Source organism: Zonotrichia albicollis, chromosome 3 (assembly GCF_047830755.1).
Source record: "Zonotrichia albicollis isolate bZonAlb1 chromosome 3, bZonAlb1.hap1, whole genome shotgun sequence".
Taxonomy (NCBI): domain Eukaryota; kingdom Metazoa; phylum Chordata; class Aves; order Passeriformes; family Passerellidae; genus Zonotrichia; species Zonotrichia albicollis.
In genome coordinates this window covers 56083543-56105224 of record NC_133821.1, presented here as the reverse complement: position 1 = coordinate 56105224, position 21682 = coordinate 56083543, and the positions used below count along the sequence as shown (strand labels likewise).

Genomic DNA, 21682 nt, shown 5'->3' with positions numbered 1-21682 from the left:
AGTTTTCTGTTTTACCAGTGCCCCTGGCCATGCCTTGGTGCTGTCTGTCCCCTTCCAACAGTTGTCCTGTGCCGCGTGGAAATGCCGCTGCACTTCACAGCAGACTCCTGGTGTGTGGCTTCTGAAGCCTGGTGCCTTCCAAACTAGCTTCTTTCTCCCTGGCCTAAACCTGGTTATAGAGATGATTCTTAGGGAAGTGTTTCAGTGATGCAATTCATTAATGACTGCATGAAGGCTACTGCACCATTTAGCTTGCAGATTTAAACAGTTTCCTCAATCCACATTTTATTTAACCCTCGTCCCTGTGATACCACTTGTTCTCACTGCTTTGGCTTTAACTAACAATTCTATTCATAGTTATTGAGAAACAATTCAAAGCACGTTCAAGTCCTGAAGATCAAGATACAGCCAGCATAGAGTACCCTGGAAATTTGTAATCCATTGGGATTTAAAAGCTATTAAATGACTTAGACAAAGCAAATTCCTTTTTCTGCTGAGCTGTACAGAACATTTCAGAGTATCAGATTGCCCAGAGAAACAAAGCAGGACTTAAGGCACCAAGCTGAATACCAGGAAGAACACAAATAAATGTCTACAAAGCTACACATTTCTTTTTAGGATTTATTTACTCTCCATGGCTCGACAAATTGAAAATATAAATAAATAAAATTTTCTCCTTTCAAAGTTTGTTATTACAAAAGAAAGTTTGCTAACGTTCTGAGAGGAGAGACCCTTGAAAAGAGGATGCAGGGAAGGAAGCTAAAGAACTTTCAGTCCCACAGGTGAATGTTCTCTTAATGCACCATTAATTGTCTACTGCTGTCACAGGTCTATTTTGAAAACAGTAACTCCAGGAAAGAGAACGCAGTTTATGTTCTACGCCCACTTAGCCTCCTTGTGAAGACTGCCAATAGCATATTCTCCACAATTCACAGATCTGTGATGGCAAAGTGTCTACCTATGGGAGAAAAACTCTTACCTGGTAATTTACTCAGGCCACTTAATTTCACAATTCTCAGACAAATAAAATTGCAGCAAAAGGGGCAGCAAAAGGATGTATTCCTAATTAACTATCAATCAATAATTAATGCCAAAAAAAGAATAGGGTATGCCCAATTTGTACAAATATTTTTTTTTACACAGACACAATGAATAACACACTTTGCAGGGGAAAATGGTGCCTTTGAGATATGAGTTGTCCTACAACTCTGGGAACGTCCACATGTCCTTTTTATGTGAGTGTAATGATAATTTGCTTTTGATAGTGGCTCAAAGCTAGAAAACAAGATGCTATGATAACAATTTTCACACATGCATGTAATAATATGGATAAAGACAACTGAGAAAGCAACAGTCACCACATCCTCCAACACTGGTGAGTCAAGACAATTGTTCCACCTCCTGCAGGTGTAAAGTAAATTTCTAGTTTGGCACCGACAGCAAGTCCATAATGAATATTGCCAAAGCAGCAGTAGAACTTGGGTGCATAGGGGATACACTTGCCCTCAGCATTGAAATTCAGAAGTGGATCCAGCCTAATGAAGCACTGGGGCCTGTATCCTATTTAGTACATATATCTCATCAAGGCTAACTCTGCCTTTCACTCACTCCAACTCAAATCAATTTCTGTCTGCTGTAGTATTTATAAGTGTTCAGAATTATTATTTATTTCAAAAGCCATGTGTCTGCTTGTCTATACCCCTATCAGTAGCCTAAGAAAGGCTACTTGCTCAAAGGAATAATTTGGTTTTACTTGAATTGGAAATTTAATATTTCTGTTTTCTAAGGAAAACAGAAGCACAATTTGTTTTTCATGGACCTTAAATTCTAATAACTAGAGCAGGAGAATTCACCTGACTAAAATTAACTTCAAATACAAATATTCAACACATTTGTTTACATACATATTATCCTGAATTATTTCAGTCTGATAGAGCTGTTTCTTTAAACTGCTTTACAGCCCTTCTTCTAAAGGGCTTTTCCTCTCTCTTTGTGTTGGCTGAGGGTCTCCATTACTTCTAGGCTAAATGGGATGCAGTGATTCACTCTGCAATTATACAGAACATTACTGGGCTCTGAGTGCATGACAAGGGTGTTACAGAAGGAGCTCTGCCAGAACATTCCCAGTAGGCCAGACTGAGGTTTCCCCTTGAAGAATTTCCCATCTGACTGTTATCCATGTTTTAAAATATAAGTTGAACTTGCAACATGATATCCTAGCTCCTGTGTCCACAACATGTTCTGATGGCTGCAGAATCAGGGGTTTTCTCTGGACTTAGGATACAGGCTGTGTTGGCCCTTGTTCTCTTGACTGTTTATTCTGTTCCCAAGAGGCTGGAATGTGAAATGCAGCAGAAAATTTTTAAAACATCACTTTTAAACTAGCTTGATGTAAACCAATAACTACACATGGTACCTTCAGCTGTTCCTAGAGCATCTAGAGCAGCTATACTTGTATACATGCATGAGTATATTTTTATGACTTGAAAAGAAATAAAATCTTCTATTTTAGCTGTTGGATTTAATTAGTATTAACTGTTCCCTTGCTCTGATTTTCCCTTGCAGTGGAAACCTAAATACATTGGCATATGTTGGTGAAATAACTAGAATGACTTTAACAGCAGAGGTGCTTCACCACTACAACTGGATCACATGAGAACATCAGGAAGCAATGTGGGATTTTAACACCAAATGTAGCAGAGCATAGCAACAACTCAAGTGAAGCAGAGGGAAAATATTGTGAAGGATGGTATGAAGGTTAAGATAGGGGAAATGTTTAGCATATTCCAAAATGGAATTAAAAGGAAACCCTGAAATCACAGGCACTATGTCAAAGCCAAAGTCCTGGGAATGCCAGAAAGGATAAGCACAGAACCATCTCACAATGGAAGTGAACAGAAGCTCCAACACAAGTACCCCAAATCCAAAGCTGGGGTAAGCCCTTCCTGCTCCAGCACATCCACCCATATAGCTGAACAGATGGTGTCAGATATGATCTGCTGGCACATTCTGCACTGTCAGCAGATCTGCTCTGCTAACTCAGGGAACTTCCTCCCAGTCCCTTAGTTTTATCACTCCCAGGAGAAGTCACCAAAGGGATGCATTCATCACACAGGACTTTGGACACATCTTATTGGCACTCTGCATTTTGCTTGCATGGAAGAGCTTGGGGAGCCCTCAGTCCTTGCAAAGCAGGTGGCCTAATCCCATGTGAGTCTAGGGTTTCCTGTAAACCATGCAACTCCCTCCAATACTGAATGGTTGCACGTCTGTTTTACAGTGATCACTATTACCAAAAAACACCCAGAGCATGTAAATAGCCCTTGAAGAATGATTTGGCAAGGTTGACCCCTAAACAATGTCAAGATTATTAAGCCTTTTGTTACAAAGTGAGTGACATTAGTTCTTTCAGAGGAGACAACAGAGAAAATCTTTGTTTCCCCAATGGTCTAAACTGGAAAAAAAAACCTCAGGTGGTAGCAAGTTGCATGGAGAATTTAGTATGGATCACTGCCTGCACTATCCTCACCTCAGCCCTTTTTTCTTAAGGAAAGAACAGGAAGGAAAGGAAGGAAGCTGAGAGGTTTCACAAGGTCTTTGAAGAGGGTAAAACAATTAAAATATTGCCAAGTTTATTAGGAGCAAGCAGATATCTTTATTGGATCACCTGAAATAGCTGGAAAAGACAGAGAAGCCCATCTTTACATGCAAAACAGAAGCCTCAGGCATAAATGTGAAAATTTAGGCAAGTGTTCAGACAATTGATATAATGCTCCAACAGCTCTATTCTCTGAAGGAAGCCCCTTCCTTTTTGAATACTATTGATGACACTCATTAAGAAATGTTTGAGAATGCATCTGTGAAATCCACTATGTGACTTCTAAAAATACATGCAGTACCATAGGATTGCCTGTTGGAGTATTTTTTTCAATTTAAAATGATTCTGCCTATTCAAAACGTATTTTCAAACAAAAAATTTGATATTTCAGAAGTGAGAACATATGCAATATTAAAAATCCCATTTGAAACTAAAAGGTACTTAGGACTCATAGGAAAATGCTTGTCTAAATCTATTTTTAATTTTTGAAATTTCAAGCATCCTGCATGGGATCCATAGGAAAATGTTTGTCTAAATCTACTTTTAATTTTTGGAATTTCAAGCATCATGCATGTAAGAGATGCTTACTCAGAAAAATAACAGAAATAAAAGACGTAGGGATCCTATGAAAACCTTTAGTTAAAGCATGAGTATGGTTTTATCTTGCATTATAAAAATAGTAAGATTTTTTTACTCATTCTTATCTTTACAACAATTGCAAGCTACCCAGTTTGTTAAGGTGAAGGAATTAGAAAGACAAAGGAACTGTCAGGGGGGAAAAAAATCCACTCCTGCCTGCTTCTGATGTGTTCTCTGAATTCTGAATATTTTTTTTAACACACCCCTATCATCTAAGCAGACCAGAATGGTTTGTGAAAAATTTACATGTGGCAACTTGAATAAAAAAACTGGGAAACACAGTCCTACAAAAGGTCTGGCATATTTTGTTTACATGAAAGTGGGAAACTAGGTAAGTAAGCATCAGCTTCTGCTCCATCCAATTTGTATTAAATTAAACTTCCAAGGACAAGCAAGCAAAACTAACATTGTACTACAGTTCTAAGCCTGCATTTATGTACACACACATCCTCTGCTCACGACTTTACCTAGACTCTAGCCATTAGTCCTAGTTGCACTGGTTAAGCCAAAGTATTTTAAAGCTCCTCCACCCAGACTCTACAGAAGCAGATCTCTTTTATTTCTTGTACCTAAATCAATTGCAATAGCAGGCAGCTATTTATCAAAGGGGGAATCTAAACACAAAACCATAGTGGGGGAAAAAAAAAAGTGTGTTTATTCCTACTAATGGTGAGTAGTGGCCCACTCTAAGTGGAAGAGCTTATTAAACAGACGTCTCTAGGAATCTGCCCTGAAGCATTTCCTATACAGCCCTTTACTTACTACTCATATGGATAACAGAACAGGGTGCATGCTTATCACATTTGAGTAAGACAACAAAACCATGGGTCTGCAAGCATGTTTCATGTCAGAGCTACAATTCAAACTCATCTTAACAAATCAATGAAATAACTTGAAGAAAGCCAGATTGAGATAAGCAAGAAGTCTTGATTCTCCCAATCATACTTTCTATGATCTTCATGGAAGATTTATATCCTAACAGACATCTACACTGCAGCTGTGAAAAGCGAGAATATCAAGAAGACAGTTTTTCCTGCCAGACTGTGTCCTGCCAGATAAGTGATCCAAAGACTACAAAAAAAGAAGTCACTCAGCAGAAAGCAACTCCCTTGTAGGAATCCAAGCACTTGGCAAGCAAAAGGTAGCTGTAAATTTTGTTTCTGTCAGGGTGTTCTTTAAGTGGTGATCCCCATTTCCATCCTCTATTTTCATATGACCCTCTAATTTCCCTTAGCAAAAAGAAACCTAATATTGGAGACTTGTCAGTGATACTAGAGAAAAAGAAAAGATGATGAAGACAGAGAACAATAATAAAACAAAGTTGAGGAAACAGAGGGTAAAAGGAGCATCAAAGTCAATAGGCAAAAGAGTGTTTACGGGAAACTAAACAAACAACCAAAAAAAAAAAAAGTGGATTCCATTATCTGTTTTATGGGTCCACACTTTTCCTGAGGTCTGTACTGTCATCCTTGAGAAGAGATCATGACACTTGTGTTTTCTCCCCAGCTTTGCAACAGCCTCTAAGGCACTTAAAATAGGATTTTTTTTAATATTTTTACTGTCTTAAATGCTGAGACAAATGATGACCCATGATTCCTCATAAGGGACCATAATCCTTTTCACAACAATAGGAGCAAATGTTAGCCATAGCTGAGTGCTTTTCAGCATCCCACTTCTGTATTCAAGGATAATAATAAACCCTCCATATTCCACAGCACTATTTTGTGGGGAAATTAATAATTGTTTTTGAGATGCTCAAACACTATCCTGAAAAAAAGCCCAATAAAGAAAGAGTAGCAGGAGAGATTAGGAAGTTGACAAAACTATAAATGTCTTGTAAATAGAAAACTGTGAAAAAATGAATCTAAACCAGAACCTACTCTGAACAGACAAAAAACAACACATAACTACCAACATCTTCAGTATCTGTACACTGTCATCCAACATTAATTCTGCATTTAAAAAGCAAGTTGAGGTTTTTAGTATAAACCAGTTCTCTATTACTGTAAATTTAGTTACATGCCATTATTCTTCTCTCCTTAAACTCTCTAGTGAATGTGCCAGCCTCTCCAGCATGGAGAAAAAAGTAGCTCAGGGAACTGTTAAGAATAGCAATGACTGTGAATAACCCCACAGATGCAATCTGAGAAAGTATTTTCACATACAGGAATTTTTTTAGCTTTCACCTCTAGGATGAAAAGTCACTGTCCCTACCTCTCACTAATAAGGTCAGTTTTGGGCACCTCCAATGAAGCTGCCATTTCTGGTGGTTTAAGTGATGGGGACACCTGTCCCTCTGAGAGCTAAATTGAGCCTACAACTCACCTCATAGATATTACCAAACAGTCTGCATGTGTTAGCAACCTTGTCACTTACTCACCTGGCCTGGGTTCAAAACACTGACCTAAAAGTGAAAGGTTCCCATCAGCCACACATTCCCAACCAATAAATTAAAAGTCCATCTTCAGCACAAGGTAATCTTTCATCATGAGCTGGGGTGTGGGAGTTATCAGAATATTCCACTAGGAAGGGTTTGTAATACTGAGGCTTTTAATTAATAATGTCACCACCTTGCTAAGCAGTGCAAGTCAGCTTTCTCTTGGATGTGAATGACTATTTTTGCAGTACAGTTTGTTCATTCACATCACATGCATGAATCCTTGGAAAAAAGATGGTCCCCAACAATACTCTATGAGAATCCTTTGGCCAAATGCTCAAGACCAGCTATATTATGTCAGCCCTGGATAATTCACAGTAGCCAGATGGAGTGATGGGGAGCAATCCCTTGCTGTTTATAATGATGTTAACTCTTCATTTTCCCTTCTACTTCAGTAACAATATGCATAACATCATTTACAGTTGCACAACAGTCTTCTGATGACTCTGCTCTCTTTGCCTTTTATGTAAACCAACAGGTATGTTAATACCTCATCATAACAGAATTAATACCTCTGCATTTTGGACTATATGCCATTATTCAATGCACATTCTCTTGTGGAAGATTAGCTTTAGAGAATGGTAAATAATTGTATAGTCCAAGAAGTAAACAAAGTTCTCAAATTACTAACAAATTTTCAAGTTATAATAGCCCCCATATTAAATTGCATTCTCCAATGAGAGTGAAAAGACAGACTGTGAGTAATGACTCAGTGTTTGAGTTCTTGCTCTTCCACAGCTTTCTGTACAAGTTCCTTCAAGTTATAAAACCTCGTTACATGTCCAAAACCTTTATCCCACAGTAGAAGGAAGAATAAATACATTCCATGGACTGAAACCTCTAAATGCAGGATGAGACAGGCTGTTAATCTTTACAATTGAGTGAATTTCAGAGTCTCATGTATATTTTGAAAACATAAAATGCTGTAGAAAGTGAAAGAAATTGTATTTCATAATCCTCAAAAAACAAATATTGGTGAAAAAATTATCTGTGAATCAGCTATATTCAGAACACAGTTCTTAAACGGCAGTAAAGTTTTAAAAACAAAACCAAACACAATGCAAAAAAAGGAATCAATGGAACAACACAAATGGAAAGTTTTGAATAATCCATTTTTGGTCAATTGCTTTTTTATCTTTTCTTTTTAGATGTTGACTTTGTATTTCCCTCAAATGAAAAGTTTATGAACATGCTGATCTCTTTAAATTTACCATATTATTTCTAGCATGTATTAATTCAGCAATTAACAAATCACAGGAGACTTTCTCTTTACATGCAGCACTGCCAAATTTTGCCCTTCAAAATGCCTCCTACTGAAATCTGCAGAAATAGAGATGCATCCCCCACAAGGACCTGTGCCTTTCTGACAGAACCAGGGCACTCCTACATGGCACAGCAGGGAGCTCACAGCATCCAGCCTGAACCTCTGAGGACTGCCAGCTATTTGCATGGCACAACAATATTTCCCTCTAACAGGGTAAGCTAACTTTAGAGCGCCCTAACCAAATATTCTCTGCTCTGATACACTGCACTTTGCAGAGCTTGCATGTACACTCTATAAACAAGCAAGCCTGACATTAGAACCTGCAGCAGTATGGCTATAACATCTTACACAGCATTCCCAATCACTTTATGCCACAGAACATCACAGTGCATGCCTGGAAATAAATTACTTCTTGCCCAGTTGTCAGGGCATTAAAACAGATTTGCCACTACATTGCACAAAATTGAGTGCCACAAAGAAATGTACAGTCATCCATGCAATAAAGACTGCATCTTTGCATTTATATAGAGGTACATATTCATATCTCATAAAGTGCTGTCCAAATACCCCTCCTCAACCACTCAGGCAGGGCACCAGGGACCCAAGCAGAGACCTTGCAGAGCATGAAGTGTGTAGGTTCTGTCAGGAACCCCAAAGCACTGATGCACACACCCAAATATCTCTTTTCCATGTACCTTCTCTCTTGTTCTCTACAAGACTTTTATATACAGATCTTGGGTGAACAAAATGAAGACTGATACTTTCCTGATACTTTTGAAGGTATGCTCAGTAAATGGAGTAGAGACCTATTTGCATTCTGGTGCTTTCTGGATCACTTTTGAGCAAAGTGACATTTGGGAAGCCTCACTCGAAATGCTAGTTAGACAAAGCATCTAAATATTGAAAAACCATCAAAAAAAAAAAAAGCATAGGAAAAGGTATTTCATATGTCATGGGACCAAAACATACAACAAAAAGTTGAAATGTCATAGAGTCAAAAGAAATTCATCCATTTCTACTTGGCTCAGAATGAGTTCATTTTCAAGCACCACCTTTCCTGTATTTCTGCTTCTCAAGAGTATCAGCAAACTATAAACTATCTTTTCTCTTCAGGAAAAGATTTGCATTAAAAAAGCCAACAGGTATGAAGGGAACTGTTTCAGCAATGATAAATTATTTGAGACAAGCCATTTTACTGTTTTCTCTCTCCGTCTATTTTTTTTTCCAATTGTCCACTTCTTCACTATTACAGAAGAAAAAGAACAATCTCTTTCATTTGTCTCTCCCTGTGGGGAGTTGAAAATGAAGTACAGGTAATCCTAAAAGGATGCTGTGGTGGATCTTCAAGGGAAAAATCCACAGGTGTGTTTCAAAGGGGAAGTCAATGCCCCTCACACTGCTTGGGGTTTTCTCTCAAGTGTATTAAACAAGGAACATGCATTGTCACTACCCTATCAGTGACAAATGAACCTTCTTAGTAAAGAGACAGGATCTCCTATTGTTTCCATTCTTAGGTCCTTCTTCCACCAGCTGTACCTTACATTGTTCCTCCTGGTTTCCCAAGAGCTCATGAACTACCACGGACAGCACTGGCTAACAGTTTTGTTTCAGCAGATACATATTTTAATGGCCAAACACTATTTAGGATGAGATGAAAGAACATTACAGTATGGAAGGAACTAAAGGTATGTTCTCTGGAAATAGAAGGATTAATTAAAGTAGGCTAATGCAGGATTTAGTTGACTGGATTTCTAAATGTCTTTCCTTTGCTTTCTCTGTTGATTTTCTTCATCATGCTATCTTTATCCAGTAATTATACACTACATTGCCAGGTGAGTAAGTAAATACATTATAAATTTGTCAATACAGTCAGAATGGGATAAAACTATGTTCCTACCCAATTTAGCAGCATTTTTAAAGAATTTCCATAATCATAAAAGCAGGCTGTGACAGATACTGAAAGTTTTTTCAATTTTACCCTTAGCAAAACACACATCCTTAGGTCTCTGACACCAATAAATGGTAGGAAAATATGTCAATAGTCAGATCCCAAAACATTTACACAGTAAACGTTGTCTTTGCACTCTGTTATGTAGCACATTTGGAGACAATCAAATCTAGTTTCATTTGTAAACTAAACTAAGGTTTCAGCTGAGAGCCTTACAGAGAAAGGAAGACCTCATACATTAATTCCCAATTATGCAACAAAAGGCTCTTCTGTGGCATATATGCCACGTTACTCAATGTAGTATTTCTAAATACACAAAGCACATAATCTGTCCATATGAATTATTTTACTATTGTAACTGATGACTAAAAACAAATTCAATTTTTATTTCATGCTTGGTTTAAGAAACTGATTTTTAAATAATTTCATTATTTCTGTGGTTAAACTTAAACATACCGGGTTAATTTGTTTATGCTTTAATTATTTTTGTGAGGCATTATCTATAGAATACCATTTTCTAAAACATTTAAAATATCCTATAAGACAGGAGACATTCAGACAAATTTCAGAGTTGCTAAAGCTCAGGTTCCTAAATTACTTACATTTTTGTTAAGAATAAATAGCAAAACATTACTTGGGATCTCTGGAGGAGATGACTTGATTACATATGAATAAGAAATTTAACTAAGTAACCAGTTCTCAAGCACTTCACTAAGAATAGATGGGTAAATAAACAATGATGACTGTAATTGCAGAAGGCATAAACAACAGTTTTAGACAGTTTGTGATAAGCAAACTGCTTTATCAACTAAATAAATAATTCTTTGTTTATGGTTTCTCTATTTTCAACACGAGCCATTCTGGGACCAGTGCTCCATCATGGAAATGAGGGCCTTAGACAAAAGGAAAGAAAACCAACTTCAGTCTCATGTCTGGTGTTTTGCTTGTCTTTCACTAGAATGCCAAATGGGTGACAAGTGCATTGTACATAATATGTGCATGCACACATACAGCTGCTTGTGGGGCTGCACTGCAAACCACATTGCTGAAATTATTTAGGATTAAAAGGCATTAAGAAGAGGGAGGGTTGCCTCAAATTTCTTCCATGATCTGGTATATAGCAGAAAATCATTGTACCAGCAAACGAAGGGGACTGAAAGCCCATGGATAGTAGTAGAGTCAAGGATTATCAGCTACTCTGCCAAAGAAAACTTGTAGTGGAACTACTCTCCAGAAATGAGCTGGAGATGAGCTTGGACTATAGAGGTTTTCATAGCTCAAAGGAACTCCTCCAACCTCAGAGCTGCACAATCATTTATAGTTGGGTGTTTGGGATTTTTTCTTTTTTTAAATTTGAATTCAATGCAGCTGGGTACCAGTTTTCTTCACATTAAAGAGTGCAATGTCTTAAGTCTTGCAGCAGTGAAAAGTTACACTGGTGCCAAGATTAAATATAAAACAGAGTTTAAAAAAATCACTTAATGCTAGATAGCTAAGCCTTTCTGTGACTGCCAAAATAGCAGGCTGATTTTCAAAGGTGCAAAATAGACAGAAGTTCCTCCTGACGTCAGTGGAAATGCCTGGGTGTTCAACACCTATAAAAAAAATGAGTTTCCTTAGATGCTCAAGGAATAATCACAGATGCTAAATTTAGCCTGGGGTAGTCACTTTCCACAGACTCCTGCTATGGTAGTGGGGGTGAGCAAGGCTTTTCAGAGGGGCAGTTAAGATTAGAATCTGTCTGCTCTAAATTAGGTTCTGCAAACTACCAAAGAAATGGATGACTGGACTTCTATAATGTACAGGTTTTTTGAAGAGAAATAAAAACAAACATCAGATTTCAACTTGAAGGAATTCTGGCAGTTCAGAGCAGTTGGGAGGAACCATTTGAAGTAAATGGAAAATCTTACTCATATCAAGTACAGTAAACATTTATCACTGCCATCTGCCTAGCCAGCACAAAGGTATTACAACCGCTCTTTTGGAGATGAAGACATGGACAAAGAAATGTGTCCTTATAACTCAAAAGTGGGTAAAACCAGGATCAGTCACAGCAGCAGCAGTGCCCTTTCTTGCACTTAGGACAGAAATTTAGGATTTATTTTCTCCCCTCTGTGCACACTCAAATTTTAGGTCCAATTATAGAAACTAACTAAAAATCAGCCAGACAGCTGTCACCTTCTGCTTCCCTCTGGACAGGCCTTCAAAAGTATGAAGTGCGTTTCTACAAGCTACCATTTCAAGTAGGAGACACTTGCATAAAAGGAGATCATTGCATTTCTAAGCCTTCTGCCTCGGTCTCTTTCTGCAGAGCAGTAACACCTGCCCTGTAAGCCTTTCACACCAGCAGTTTGAGGATTACTGAGACCACACTGCCTTGATCTGTACTGAAGTGTTCCTTGTACTGCCAGCAGGAAGAGCTACTACAGGTTCTGTACAGAAATAGGCACAGAGGGTGATCATAACACTGTGTTTGCTGTTAAATGATGTGAAAATAGGAACTTTCTATCTTTAAATACCTGCCAGATTTTATGGTGTAGAAGTACAGCATTGTATAGGACCTGTATACTTATGATAACAATTTATTCATCAAGTTTCTCAGTCTGAGGTGTATTTCAAACCAACAAATCCAGTGATCTAAAAACAAACATCACACACTCTTATCATAGCATTTCATGAAATGGTGTTCCCTAAACACTGAAGATGTGAAAATTACCCCAGACTACGAGAAATGAAATTCAATTAAGGAAGAAATTGAGTACTCAGTGTGAATACACTCTCCTTCTGGTATCAGCTGAGAGTAAAGAATGCATGGCCATAAAGGAGATGTTCACTCAGAGTCAGCAACTTCTCAGTGCTCACAGTGGAGGAATTCCACATCAGCTACACATTGTTTATCCCAACAATTATGGCTCAGAAGAAGTTATGCTTGGCAGTAAAGCCATTGAAACCAACTCAACTTTGCCAACTGTGTAAGCACTTTTATATTTGTTTATTTGTAAGGCCATAAAACAACACACAGGAGGGACATTTTTTGACTTGGGGCAAAGCAAAGCAGCACAAATTCTCATCTAATTCTATTTCACTGACATGTTTTTTCCTGCATCACATCTACCTGCAATCCAGCTGCAAATCCAATGCATTCTTCTGTAAAGCAGGGTCTGCAGTAAAATTTCTAAAATACTACTAATATCTACTAAATAATCACTATCTGCAACTAAAGAAAATCTTAATGCTCAGTCCTTTTGAAATTAATCAGTAGAACTGCACAGTGCAATTCAGAAATCACTAGCTAAATGAAAAGTCATTAAATAGATGAGAATTTATGCAACAGTGATCAATTCATGTGAGGCATTTGTTGGCAACTGATTTTTCCATCGTAATGACGTCTTTTGTCTTGTGAGAGGACAGATGGGTTTTAATGAAAGATTTTTGACCTGGCCTCATTGGGCAAAAGCAGTCAAAATTCATTTTGTAAAGCTGTTTTAGCTTAATTTGGAAAACTGTGATGGTGTCGTGATATTTTCTTACTGAAATTCATTAGTTTACAGAATTTACTCCAGCCGTGCTTTTGTTTGCACAGGGCTAGAAGTTGTATAAGCATGGATTCATTTTTGCTGTGGTCCCAGGGCTAAAAACTCTCAGAGGCTTTCCAAGCAAACACCTTCCATGCCTCTCTCTTCAGCTCTCCAGTGACCCCAACAGAGATTCAGCCAAGACGCAGACATCCCACCCCCAAGAGATTATTGCAAAGTCTGCTGCTTAACACACAGCTTTTCTCTAGCTCTTAAGCACATTGGTTGCAGCTTATAGAAACCCACTTAGATGCATACTTTCTTCCAATCCTTATTGTCTTACTAATTGGATCAGCATATCTACAGACAGACATTGTACTATACAAATTTCAGGGGAGGTTTTGGTGTGTATCTATGAGTACAGGAAGCAAATAGCCTTTGCTTCCCATTATAAAATGGTTCTGGTAATTTCTTTTCATAATCTGTTGCTGGCAGATATTTGGGGGTCAATGGAAGTTAACAGCACAACTGAGACTGTAGGAATTATCAATTTGACAACACTTAAAGCATACAGAGCCTGGAATGGGTCAACATTGAGAGGTTCATTTGAGTTTAAATAGAAAACATAATATTGAGTAATATATTGATTTCTCTCACTTAGTACTCGTAAAGAAAACCTTCCCATTCAAACAAAATAGCTACATAATCGTGTCTAGTAAAGTGAATTTCATAATAGTTTTCTATGATTTTTCCTTTATATACCAGCACCACAGTATTCAGGGCTGCACACCTTATTGACAGCTTCCTAGACAAAATATTACTGTTCCACTATCCTTTCAGCATGCTCCTCTCAAGCACCATTCCATGCAAGTAACATCAGCAAGAGGAATTTAACATGTTACTATTTTAAAAAGCACTAATCTCTAAGAGGTAAATTGTACAGAACAGGCCATAAACACATTCCCTATTTCTACAGGGACTTCTACTCTCATGGCAACTCTTCATAGGACAAAAGAAATTGCCACTCCACGGCTTTCTGTTGCATCAGTGTCTAATACTTTGGACAGTTACAGTATATGTTGAGAAATCAAGACATGTGGTTGTAGAAAAAAAATATGTTTGCCTTTTGACTACAAAGTTCTCAGCAGACCTTCTATGGGGCCATCTCCCACTAAGAATGCATGTAAGATTTAGAACACAACAAGATATGTTTTTGTGTGTTCTTAATGCTAGAGCTTTTGGCATTCATTGAAAAAAAATTCTTGATGCACCCAAAAGAGGAGCATTTGGCCTTGGAATGCTGAAACCTAAGTTTCATAAGGTGCAATCTGCATCTACAGTAACATGGATCATTTGGCAAGACATTGCTATTCTATACAAGACAGCCAAATACTTGCTGAACACCAGGGCAGAAAAATGTCTAAAGCAGGTGGAATTGTTGGCACTTTTTAACTATTAATAGTAATAGAAAATCCTGCATTTCAGCCAACAGAATTCCCAATTCACCTTCATAATCCTAATTACCTGCATAAAAGGTAAGGGAGGGAGAGAACTGCAACATAGGACTCAGCATGTGAAATAGCTTATGGTACCGTGGCACATGGCTTTTTCCATTATCATTCTGCTTTTGACTCTGGATGATTTTCCTCCTGGCATATCCTGAAAGTAGTTCCATGCTGAAAGTAGTTCTAAAGCTCCTCAACTCTTCATAAGAATATCTTCTTTATAAGAAGTATGCAACTCTTAACAGGTTAGTACTGGCAATAGATAATGAGAAGTTTTCATACTCTCTTCGAAAGGAGAGGACCTTTTGCTTCCTCACACCTCCTACATTCATGTCCAGACCCTACTCATGTTGCTTGCTTGCAGAGGGGAATCCATGCCTTCTCAACAATCCCACTGGTATTCCAAGTGGGTAAAAAGTGCCACCCCAATAAAAACCCTCTAGTGGTGGTTTCTGTGTCTGCCATATGAGCCTAACCCCAAGGCTCATTACTCAAGGAAAGAATTTTACATGGTTTAAAACAAACAAACCAACCAAAACCCAAGCCAACTTTATTTCCAGATAATCTCAGTAACAGAGGAAGACCTAGGCTGGAATACCCTCTACACATTGAAATTGTCATTATATTCTCCACAACTCTTTCAATCTGGAGCCTGTAAGTCTATGAGAAGTGGTTCTGTAGAACTTAATTTTGTTGGTGGCATCCAGCCTCTCCTGCCAACCCTCTTCCACCTTACATTTATGTTTCATTTATTCATCCTTGCTTATTTTTCTTGCCCAGTGAAGAATGAAGTTGTTTCTTTCCACTACATCTGCCTTCTCACTCACCAGTAGAATCATTACAGGAAGAGGTTTCTGATAAGAAAGCAACTTAAATTCCATCCATAGAAGATGAAGCAAACTGTAGAGTAAATCCAGGATACTGACTGTAACTCTATTTATAGACTCTGAAGTCAGACTGAACACAAGGTCAATTTCTCTTTCAGGCTGCAATGAACCTCTCAAACCTGCTGAACTTAATAAAGCTGCAGCAACATAAAAATAAGAACATTGTCCATAATCCACAGTTCTAATAGCTTCTGCCAAATAATTTGCCATACACATGACTTCCAAATTTTTTGGGTTTTTCTTTTTTTTTTTTTCTTGCAAGGACAACAGGAGTTATATTACCAGCCAAAGGAGGTAATGCAGATAAATCCTTATAGGTCACACTTGAAAACAATCTGATATGCACTGCTGAAGACTGAAAAGACAGCTTTTAGCCTTAAGAATCTTTTCCAAAGTCCTCAGTCATGCACAACGTTCCGTGTCATCAAGTAAATTTGCATTCAGAAAAAGGACAATATCAAAGTAAATAAATATTTTAAATCATCTTGTTTATTTTATACCAGCATAAATAACACCATCCAAATGGTCATCATCTACATTGACGTCTACATTAAAACTCTTCTGCATTAACAAAGACGAGGTACCAGGGCTACAGAGCAAGCCAGAATAAGGTCAGCCATCTGTAACAATGGCAGTAAGGCAAGGAACATGTTCCCAGTTCTTTCCTTACATGTGTTCGGGCAATAGTGTCATTCCCGTTTTTATGACTGCAGAAGGCATATGTTAAATATGTGGGTTCAGTTTAATGCCCTACAATACAATACAACTGTGCTAAAAAAGGGACTACTCTTGTTTTACAACCTTCCTTGGAAATCTAACAAACCACATTTCATGTTGAAGTTTTACAAAGCACACTCACTTTTATAATTACTTATTGCAAATAGGCAAGAGCCATGTTAAACACATGGCTAACCAAGCAGTGTTGGCAGATTAAAACATTGCAAAAATACAGTGTGTGTGCTTTTCAAGGAGCATTGCTGTCTTTGGTTTCCTAAGCTAAGGGATGCTGCATTTCCTTATGTTCCTTTTAATTCTGCTGAAATATGGGGTAGTGAAACTAAAAGGTTTGTGGAGTCTGTTGAACTTCTCAAGAAAACTTGAGAAATAAATTTACTATGAAGAAAAGAGAAATCATGTTTTAAGTCTTCCATTATAAGCTAGTATGATTTCCACTTCCACCCCAGTCCAGCAGGGTAGGGACTAAAAGACAGCTGATCTCTAGTCTGACAGACCATAGAAAAACCACTTCCACCAGTTCTTAGAAATATCACTGCTGTCCCTCTTTCTACCAGTGATAAAACTGAGGTCAGAAGTGAGTTGACCTTGTCTAGGGTTACAGAGCAGAATGAAGAAAATCCCACCCTCTCTGGCCAGGCTTTCTAATTTCCAATACTTTATTTTTGCGTGGCACTGAAGAAACAAGGGGCCACTTCCATGGATCTTTCAGCTGCTGTTTTAGCACACATGGGCAGTGGAAGTGTAACGGGTCAAGGAGCAGACTTCAGAAGTCTCCTATCACATAGTACATATCTATATATTCAAGAGACACAAAGGCCATGGTTCTCTAATTATTTTCTACAGTAGACACCATGTCCATCCAAAATATAATTTTTCCTTTCTTGAAAGTTGCTGTCTGAAACGCCTAACGACATTTAATTTTTTGCCAAGAGTGCCTAATGCAGAAATGATCAAATTGTTGCATTTTCTTGACATCCTGAGTTGACACAGGAAAAATATTACCTCAAGTAAGTAATTGAAATTGTTGTTCACATTCAGAGAGACAATGCTAAACTACAACTCAGCTTTCCTTCCTATAGTGCTCTTCATATATTTTTGGACATCTGCGACCACCAAGGAGCCTGGATTACAGCAGACCATAATATTCTACGAACCATGGTTATAATTAGGCGTCACCTCCATTGTAATCCTATGGACGTCATCATGTGTTACCAGCATCTGTTGACAGATTTCATACCAGGCATATCACTGAAATGGCAAGTCTGGAGAGGGCAGCCCACAATAGAAACAATGGCATTTATTTTTGGTTTGTTCCAAGACCATCTCATAGAAAATATATGCTGCCAACTGCCAGGGCTCCACCAAGATCACTTCTGAATATTGTATTACCAGTTAGAACAAAGACCTGTGCTCATGTACTTGCAGTCTTCTCCTAATGAATAAGGAAACTAAAGCACTTTCTGCAACTGTCTTAGCACAGATTAGGAAAAGATAAAAGCCTTGACATTCCACAAAGTTTATCAAGCCCTTTATCATGCGAGTACTTACTTTTCATGTAATTATAAATTCAGATTTCTTTCCAAGATGAAGAATAAGGATCCCCTCTTGTAAATTTTATTTGAATATGGTATCACGTTAATATTAAAACTAAACCCTGGGAATTGGCAACATTAAGTAGCAAAACCACATTCTCTATGGAAGCAAAGCAGAGTCTGCTTTCATTTGACAGTGTGGAAATTTGACTTTCTGCTGAAGTACTGCTTGTTCAGAGGAATGGAAACATAAAATTTTCAATGCAGTTTAATTGCACCCTGCTGTCCTGTAAAAATCAAGAGACTTATTATAAGAATGTCTACTTAATCCAAACTCTCTTTACTTTTTAACATTTATCTGCATTGAAGGAAAACTGCGTTAGAGTGCATTAGCATCTAGTAACCTGCCCATTTTCTTTCAAAAACAGCCTTCTCTGAAATACTGGACAATTGAATCCTTATCAGATGTAACACAACCCCTTACAGCTGAGCAGTTTCAAATCACTAAAGCACTTCAGCACTCAGATAATTTTCATTCTCATTATAAAACATGAAAGTATAGTTCACCATCTGAAGAGTGCCAAATTAATACAAACACCAGCTTTGAGTACAACTTAATTATTCGTTAGTAGTTGCAGCAGCTGGCAGATCAAGAAAAGTGAACTTCAACTTAGAACTTCTCCCCTTATCCTCACAGAGTAGCATCTGAACAGGTCTGAATGTAAGAAAATGAATAAAACCAGTTACAGATAACAGAAGGAGGGAAGCTACAAGCTAAATCTGAGAGGAAAATATTGCTTCTACAAATGTTAATGGAAAAGCAAACTCACTGGCCCCAACTATTCTAACAGCTCTAACTTTTATAATTACACTTTTGCAGTATAGCTTTCATAGAAGTGTAACAGTGGGACAGACTGTCATTAGATCTAAATTGTCACCTTCTACTTAAGCTGCTCTTCTATGCAAAATGCATATTCAGCCTTATTGTCCAGAGCACTGTCTCTCACTCCCTCCCTTTTTTTCATTCTTGTAACCAGCAGATAACCTTTTAATCCCAGATCTGTCAGCTGTGACTTCAACATCACCTTTTAAATTAGAAAGCAATAAATCCTTTGCATTATTTCGTCTTTCTTTTCCATGTGCTGCTTAAAACTTAATGTCATTAAATTAGATATTGGAAATATTACTAAAGTACCAAAGCTTTGACATGACTGCAGCTAGGATCATAATTTCTGCCTGTGTTAAGAAAAAGAACATGGGCAGAACTTGGTGGCACAATAGTTTTCTTACACCTACAAGGCAAAAAGCATTTCTTCTAAAACTGTGTATTCCAAGGAGTTTACAGACATGTTGTTGGGTTTTTTTCCCCCCAGACAGTGAACTGGCATATAGGAACATAATCATGACATACAGTTTTCCAAATATAGCCTGGATGTATTTCTGGGCAATATTTTCCTTGTCAGGTCATTCAGTCAGAATGGAGATAAATAATAAATTCTAATAAGAGCTGACTTGCAAGATCACAATTTCAGAAGTGACTTCTCAGTCTGCTTTCAGAAATATTGCAAACTTTTCTGCACACTAATTTTGAAGTCTTATTCATCTCTGCCTACAACTGCAATTTACTTTTTTGAAAATCAATCAGGCACAAACATCAATTCAGAGTCTGCTTTCCAGAAGGAAAGATCCAGGAAGTGAAGTTGAAAGTTACTGAAATACTTATACATAAATCTAGAGGTACTGACAGAATATTTGCAGTGCAATACAAAAATAAACTCCTGCCTCCCATGAATAATAATTTAAGGTTTCACTTCAGAATTTAAAAATTGAATGCTTTAAACTAAAAATATGGCATAGCTACTATATATTATAGAAATTGTTTAACTGTTTATAGAACATAAAATATATTTTATTAGAGCCCCTCGGTTGTACAACCCCGACAATGCCAGACACAGCATGGCAGTAAGATAGGGCATCATTCCACACAGAAGCACACAGACAGATACACATTATTTCCAGACCTTCCTCTGCTGTTTCTCCCATGCTGGGTCCAGGAGCAGATCCCTGTCCCATTCTTCTTCTTGGGTCATGTACTCATCCTCTTCATAGTTGTAGGTGTACTGCATGTTTGTTTCTATCTGATTCATGCTATTCATTCTGCCCGGGGATCAGCTTCAGCTGCTCTGGCTTCTACTACGATTTAAGTTTAGTTTACTTGCTGGGAGATTGTAGGTAGCAGAGTCTTTTTTCCTTCCTTTTTTTTTTTTTGCTTTTTTTTCTCTTTTTGCAAGGTGACAGGAAACGAATATTGACTAATCTTGCTGAGAGCAGAGGCTGAGAGTGGCAGGTAGGCGCTGCCCTGTGATGACCTTCCCTCGCTGGTTCGCTGTGTGCTGTCCCTGCCGGCTGTGCTGCCGGTGCCTGTGGCTGACCCTGCGCAGGAGCCCGGCGCCGCTCGCTGCCGCCGCTTATTATCCCCGCCGGCCGTCACGTGGGGCCGGGCGGGCAGCGCTGCCCAGCGCCCCGGCCCGGCCCGGCCGGCCCTAATGCCGCAATGCCCGCCCGCTCTTCCAGCCCGACACCTGCCCGGCCTCTGCTTCGCTTTCTTTCTCTCCTACCGACACCGGTTCCTGCTGCCCGAGGCCCGCCTGCCATCTGCTAATGCGGCCCGACGCCGCTCAGCGCTAGTCTGAGCCCGCGTCCCACCCTGAGCCGCTTCGCACTTTCAGATTAAGGATTACACGAGCCAGCCCAGCAAGGACACCCAAGTGATGAAACGTTTTCCAGTGGAAATGGGTCTGGAGTTAACCAGACAGCATGGAAACACAACTTTAAAAAGCACCACATGTCTTTTCGCCAAAAACCACGCTCAGTAAATCCAAAAGCAGGCACCAAGAAGCACATACAAAGCTCTGTGGATCCAGTAACTTCACAAGTGTGCGTCAGGAGCCATTTGCCCGTGCGTTCCGCAGGGCAAAATCTCAGAGGATAGCGCTGAGATCAAAGATCCCGGCAAGCATGTCCGGTATCTCCCGTGCCCTCTCCTTTCAGTTGCTTTGGCAACAATGTTTCTCCTGGGAACTGGCAAGTTTACCACGTTCCTCATGGAGCTTGTCATTCATGCCTGCACCTATCATCAGCCAAGGTCATCTCCTCTAGCGGTGTCCACGCTGGATACAATACCAACCTCACCTAGAAAACCAAAATGCTCACCCCAAGCTGAGCTTTTGGAAACTGCAACTTACAAAATCAGGTGTAAGGGAACACTGTGCTCATTAAAGGCTGAGTAGGTCTCCAAACCAATGGGAAAGAATAACCAGGATGATTTACACCTAGACAGCATATACCCTTCATTTCGTATTGCTAGCTAAAGCTCTGTTTTCTTCCAATTCACTTTCTATCCCTTAACTCCAAGCAATATAAAAAATATGCACACATGCGCAGAAAATACCTACTCCTCGGCTCAAAAAAACTTGGTAAATGCAGCACCATGTTGCAAACTGGAATCCAGAAGAGGATTGAAACAATTCATGCAATAACAGCAAGCTGAACTCCTGAAGACTGATGTACATACTGTGAGATAAACAGTCTAAAAATGAAATTCTAAATCTAAGCAGCC

General features: G+C 38.7%; 1 protein-coding gene across 2 annotated transcripts in view; it reads right to left on the bottom strand.

Annotated features, from left to right (window-relative positions):
* The window catches only part of ACTN2 (actinin alpha 2), a 67793-nt gene extending 47273 nt beyond the window's left edge, over positions 1-20520 (bottom strand). For both annotated transcript variants that reach the window (XM_005487574.3, XM_074537514.1), the window contains exon 1: positions 20085-20520. In XM_005487574.3, coding sequence (XP_005487631.1) covers positions 20085-20219 — 135 coding nt within the window. In that variant the 5' untranslated portion in view covers positions 20220-20520. The remainder of the gene's footprint in view (positions 1-20084) is intronic.
* Positions 20521-21682: the final 1162 nt, after the last annotated feature.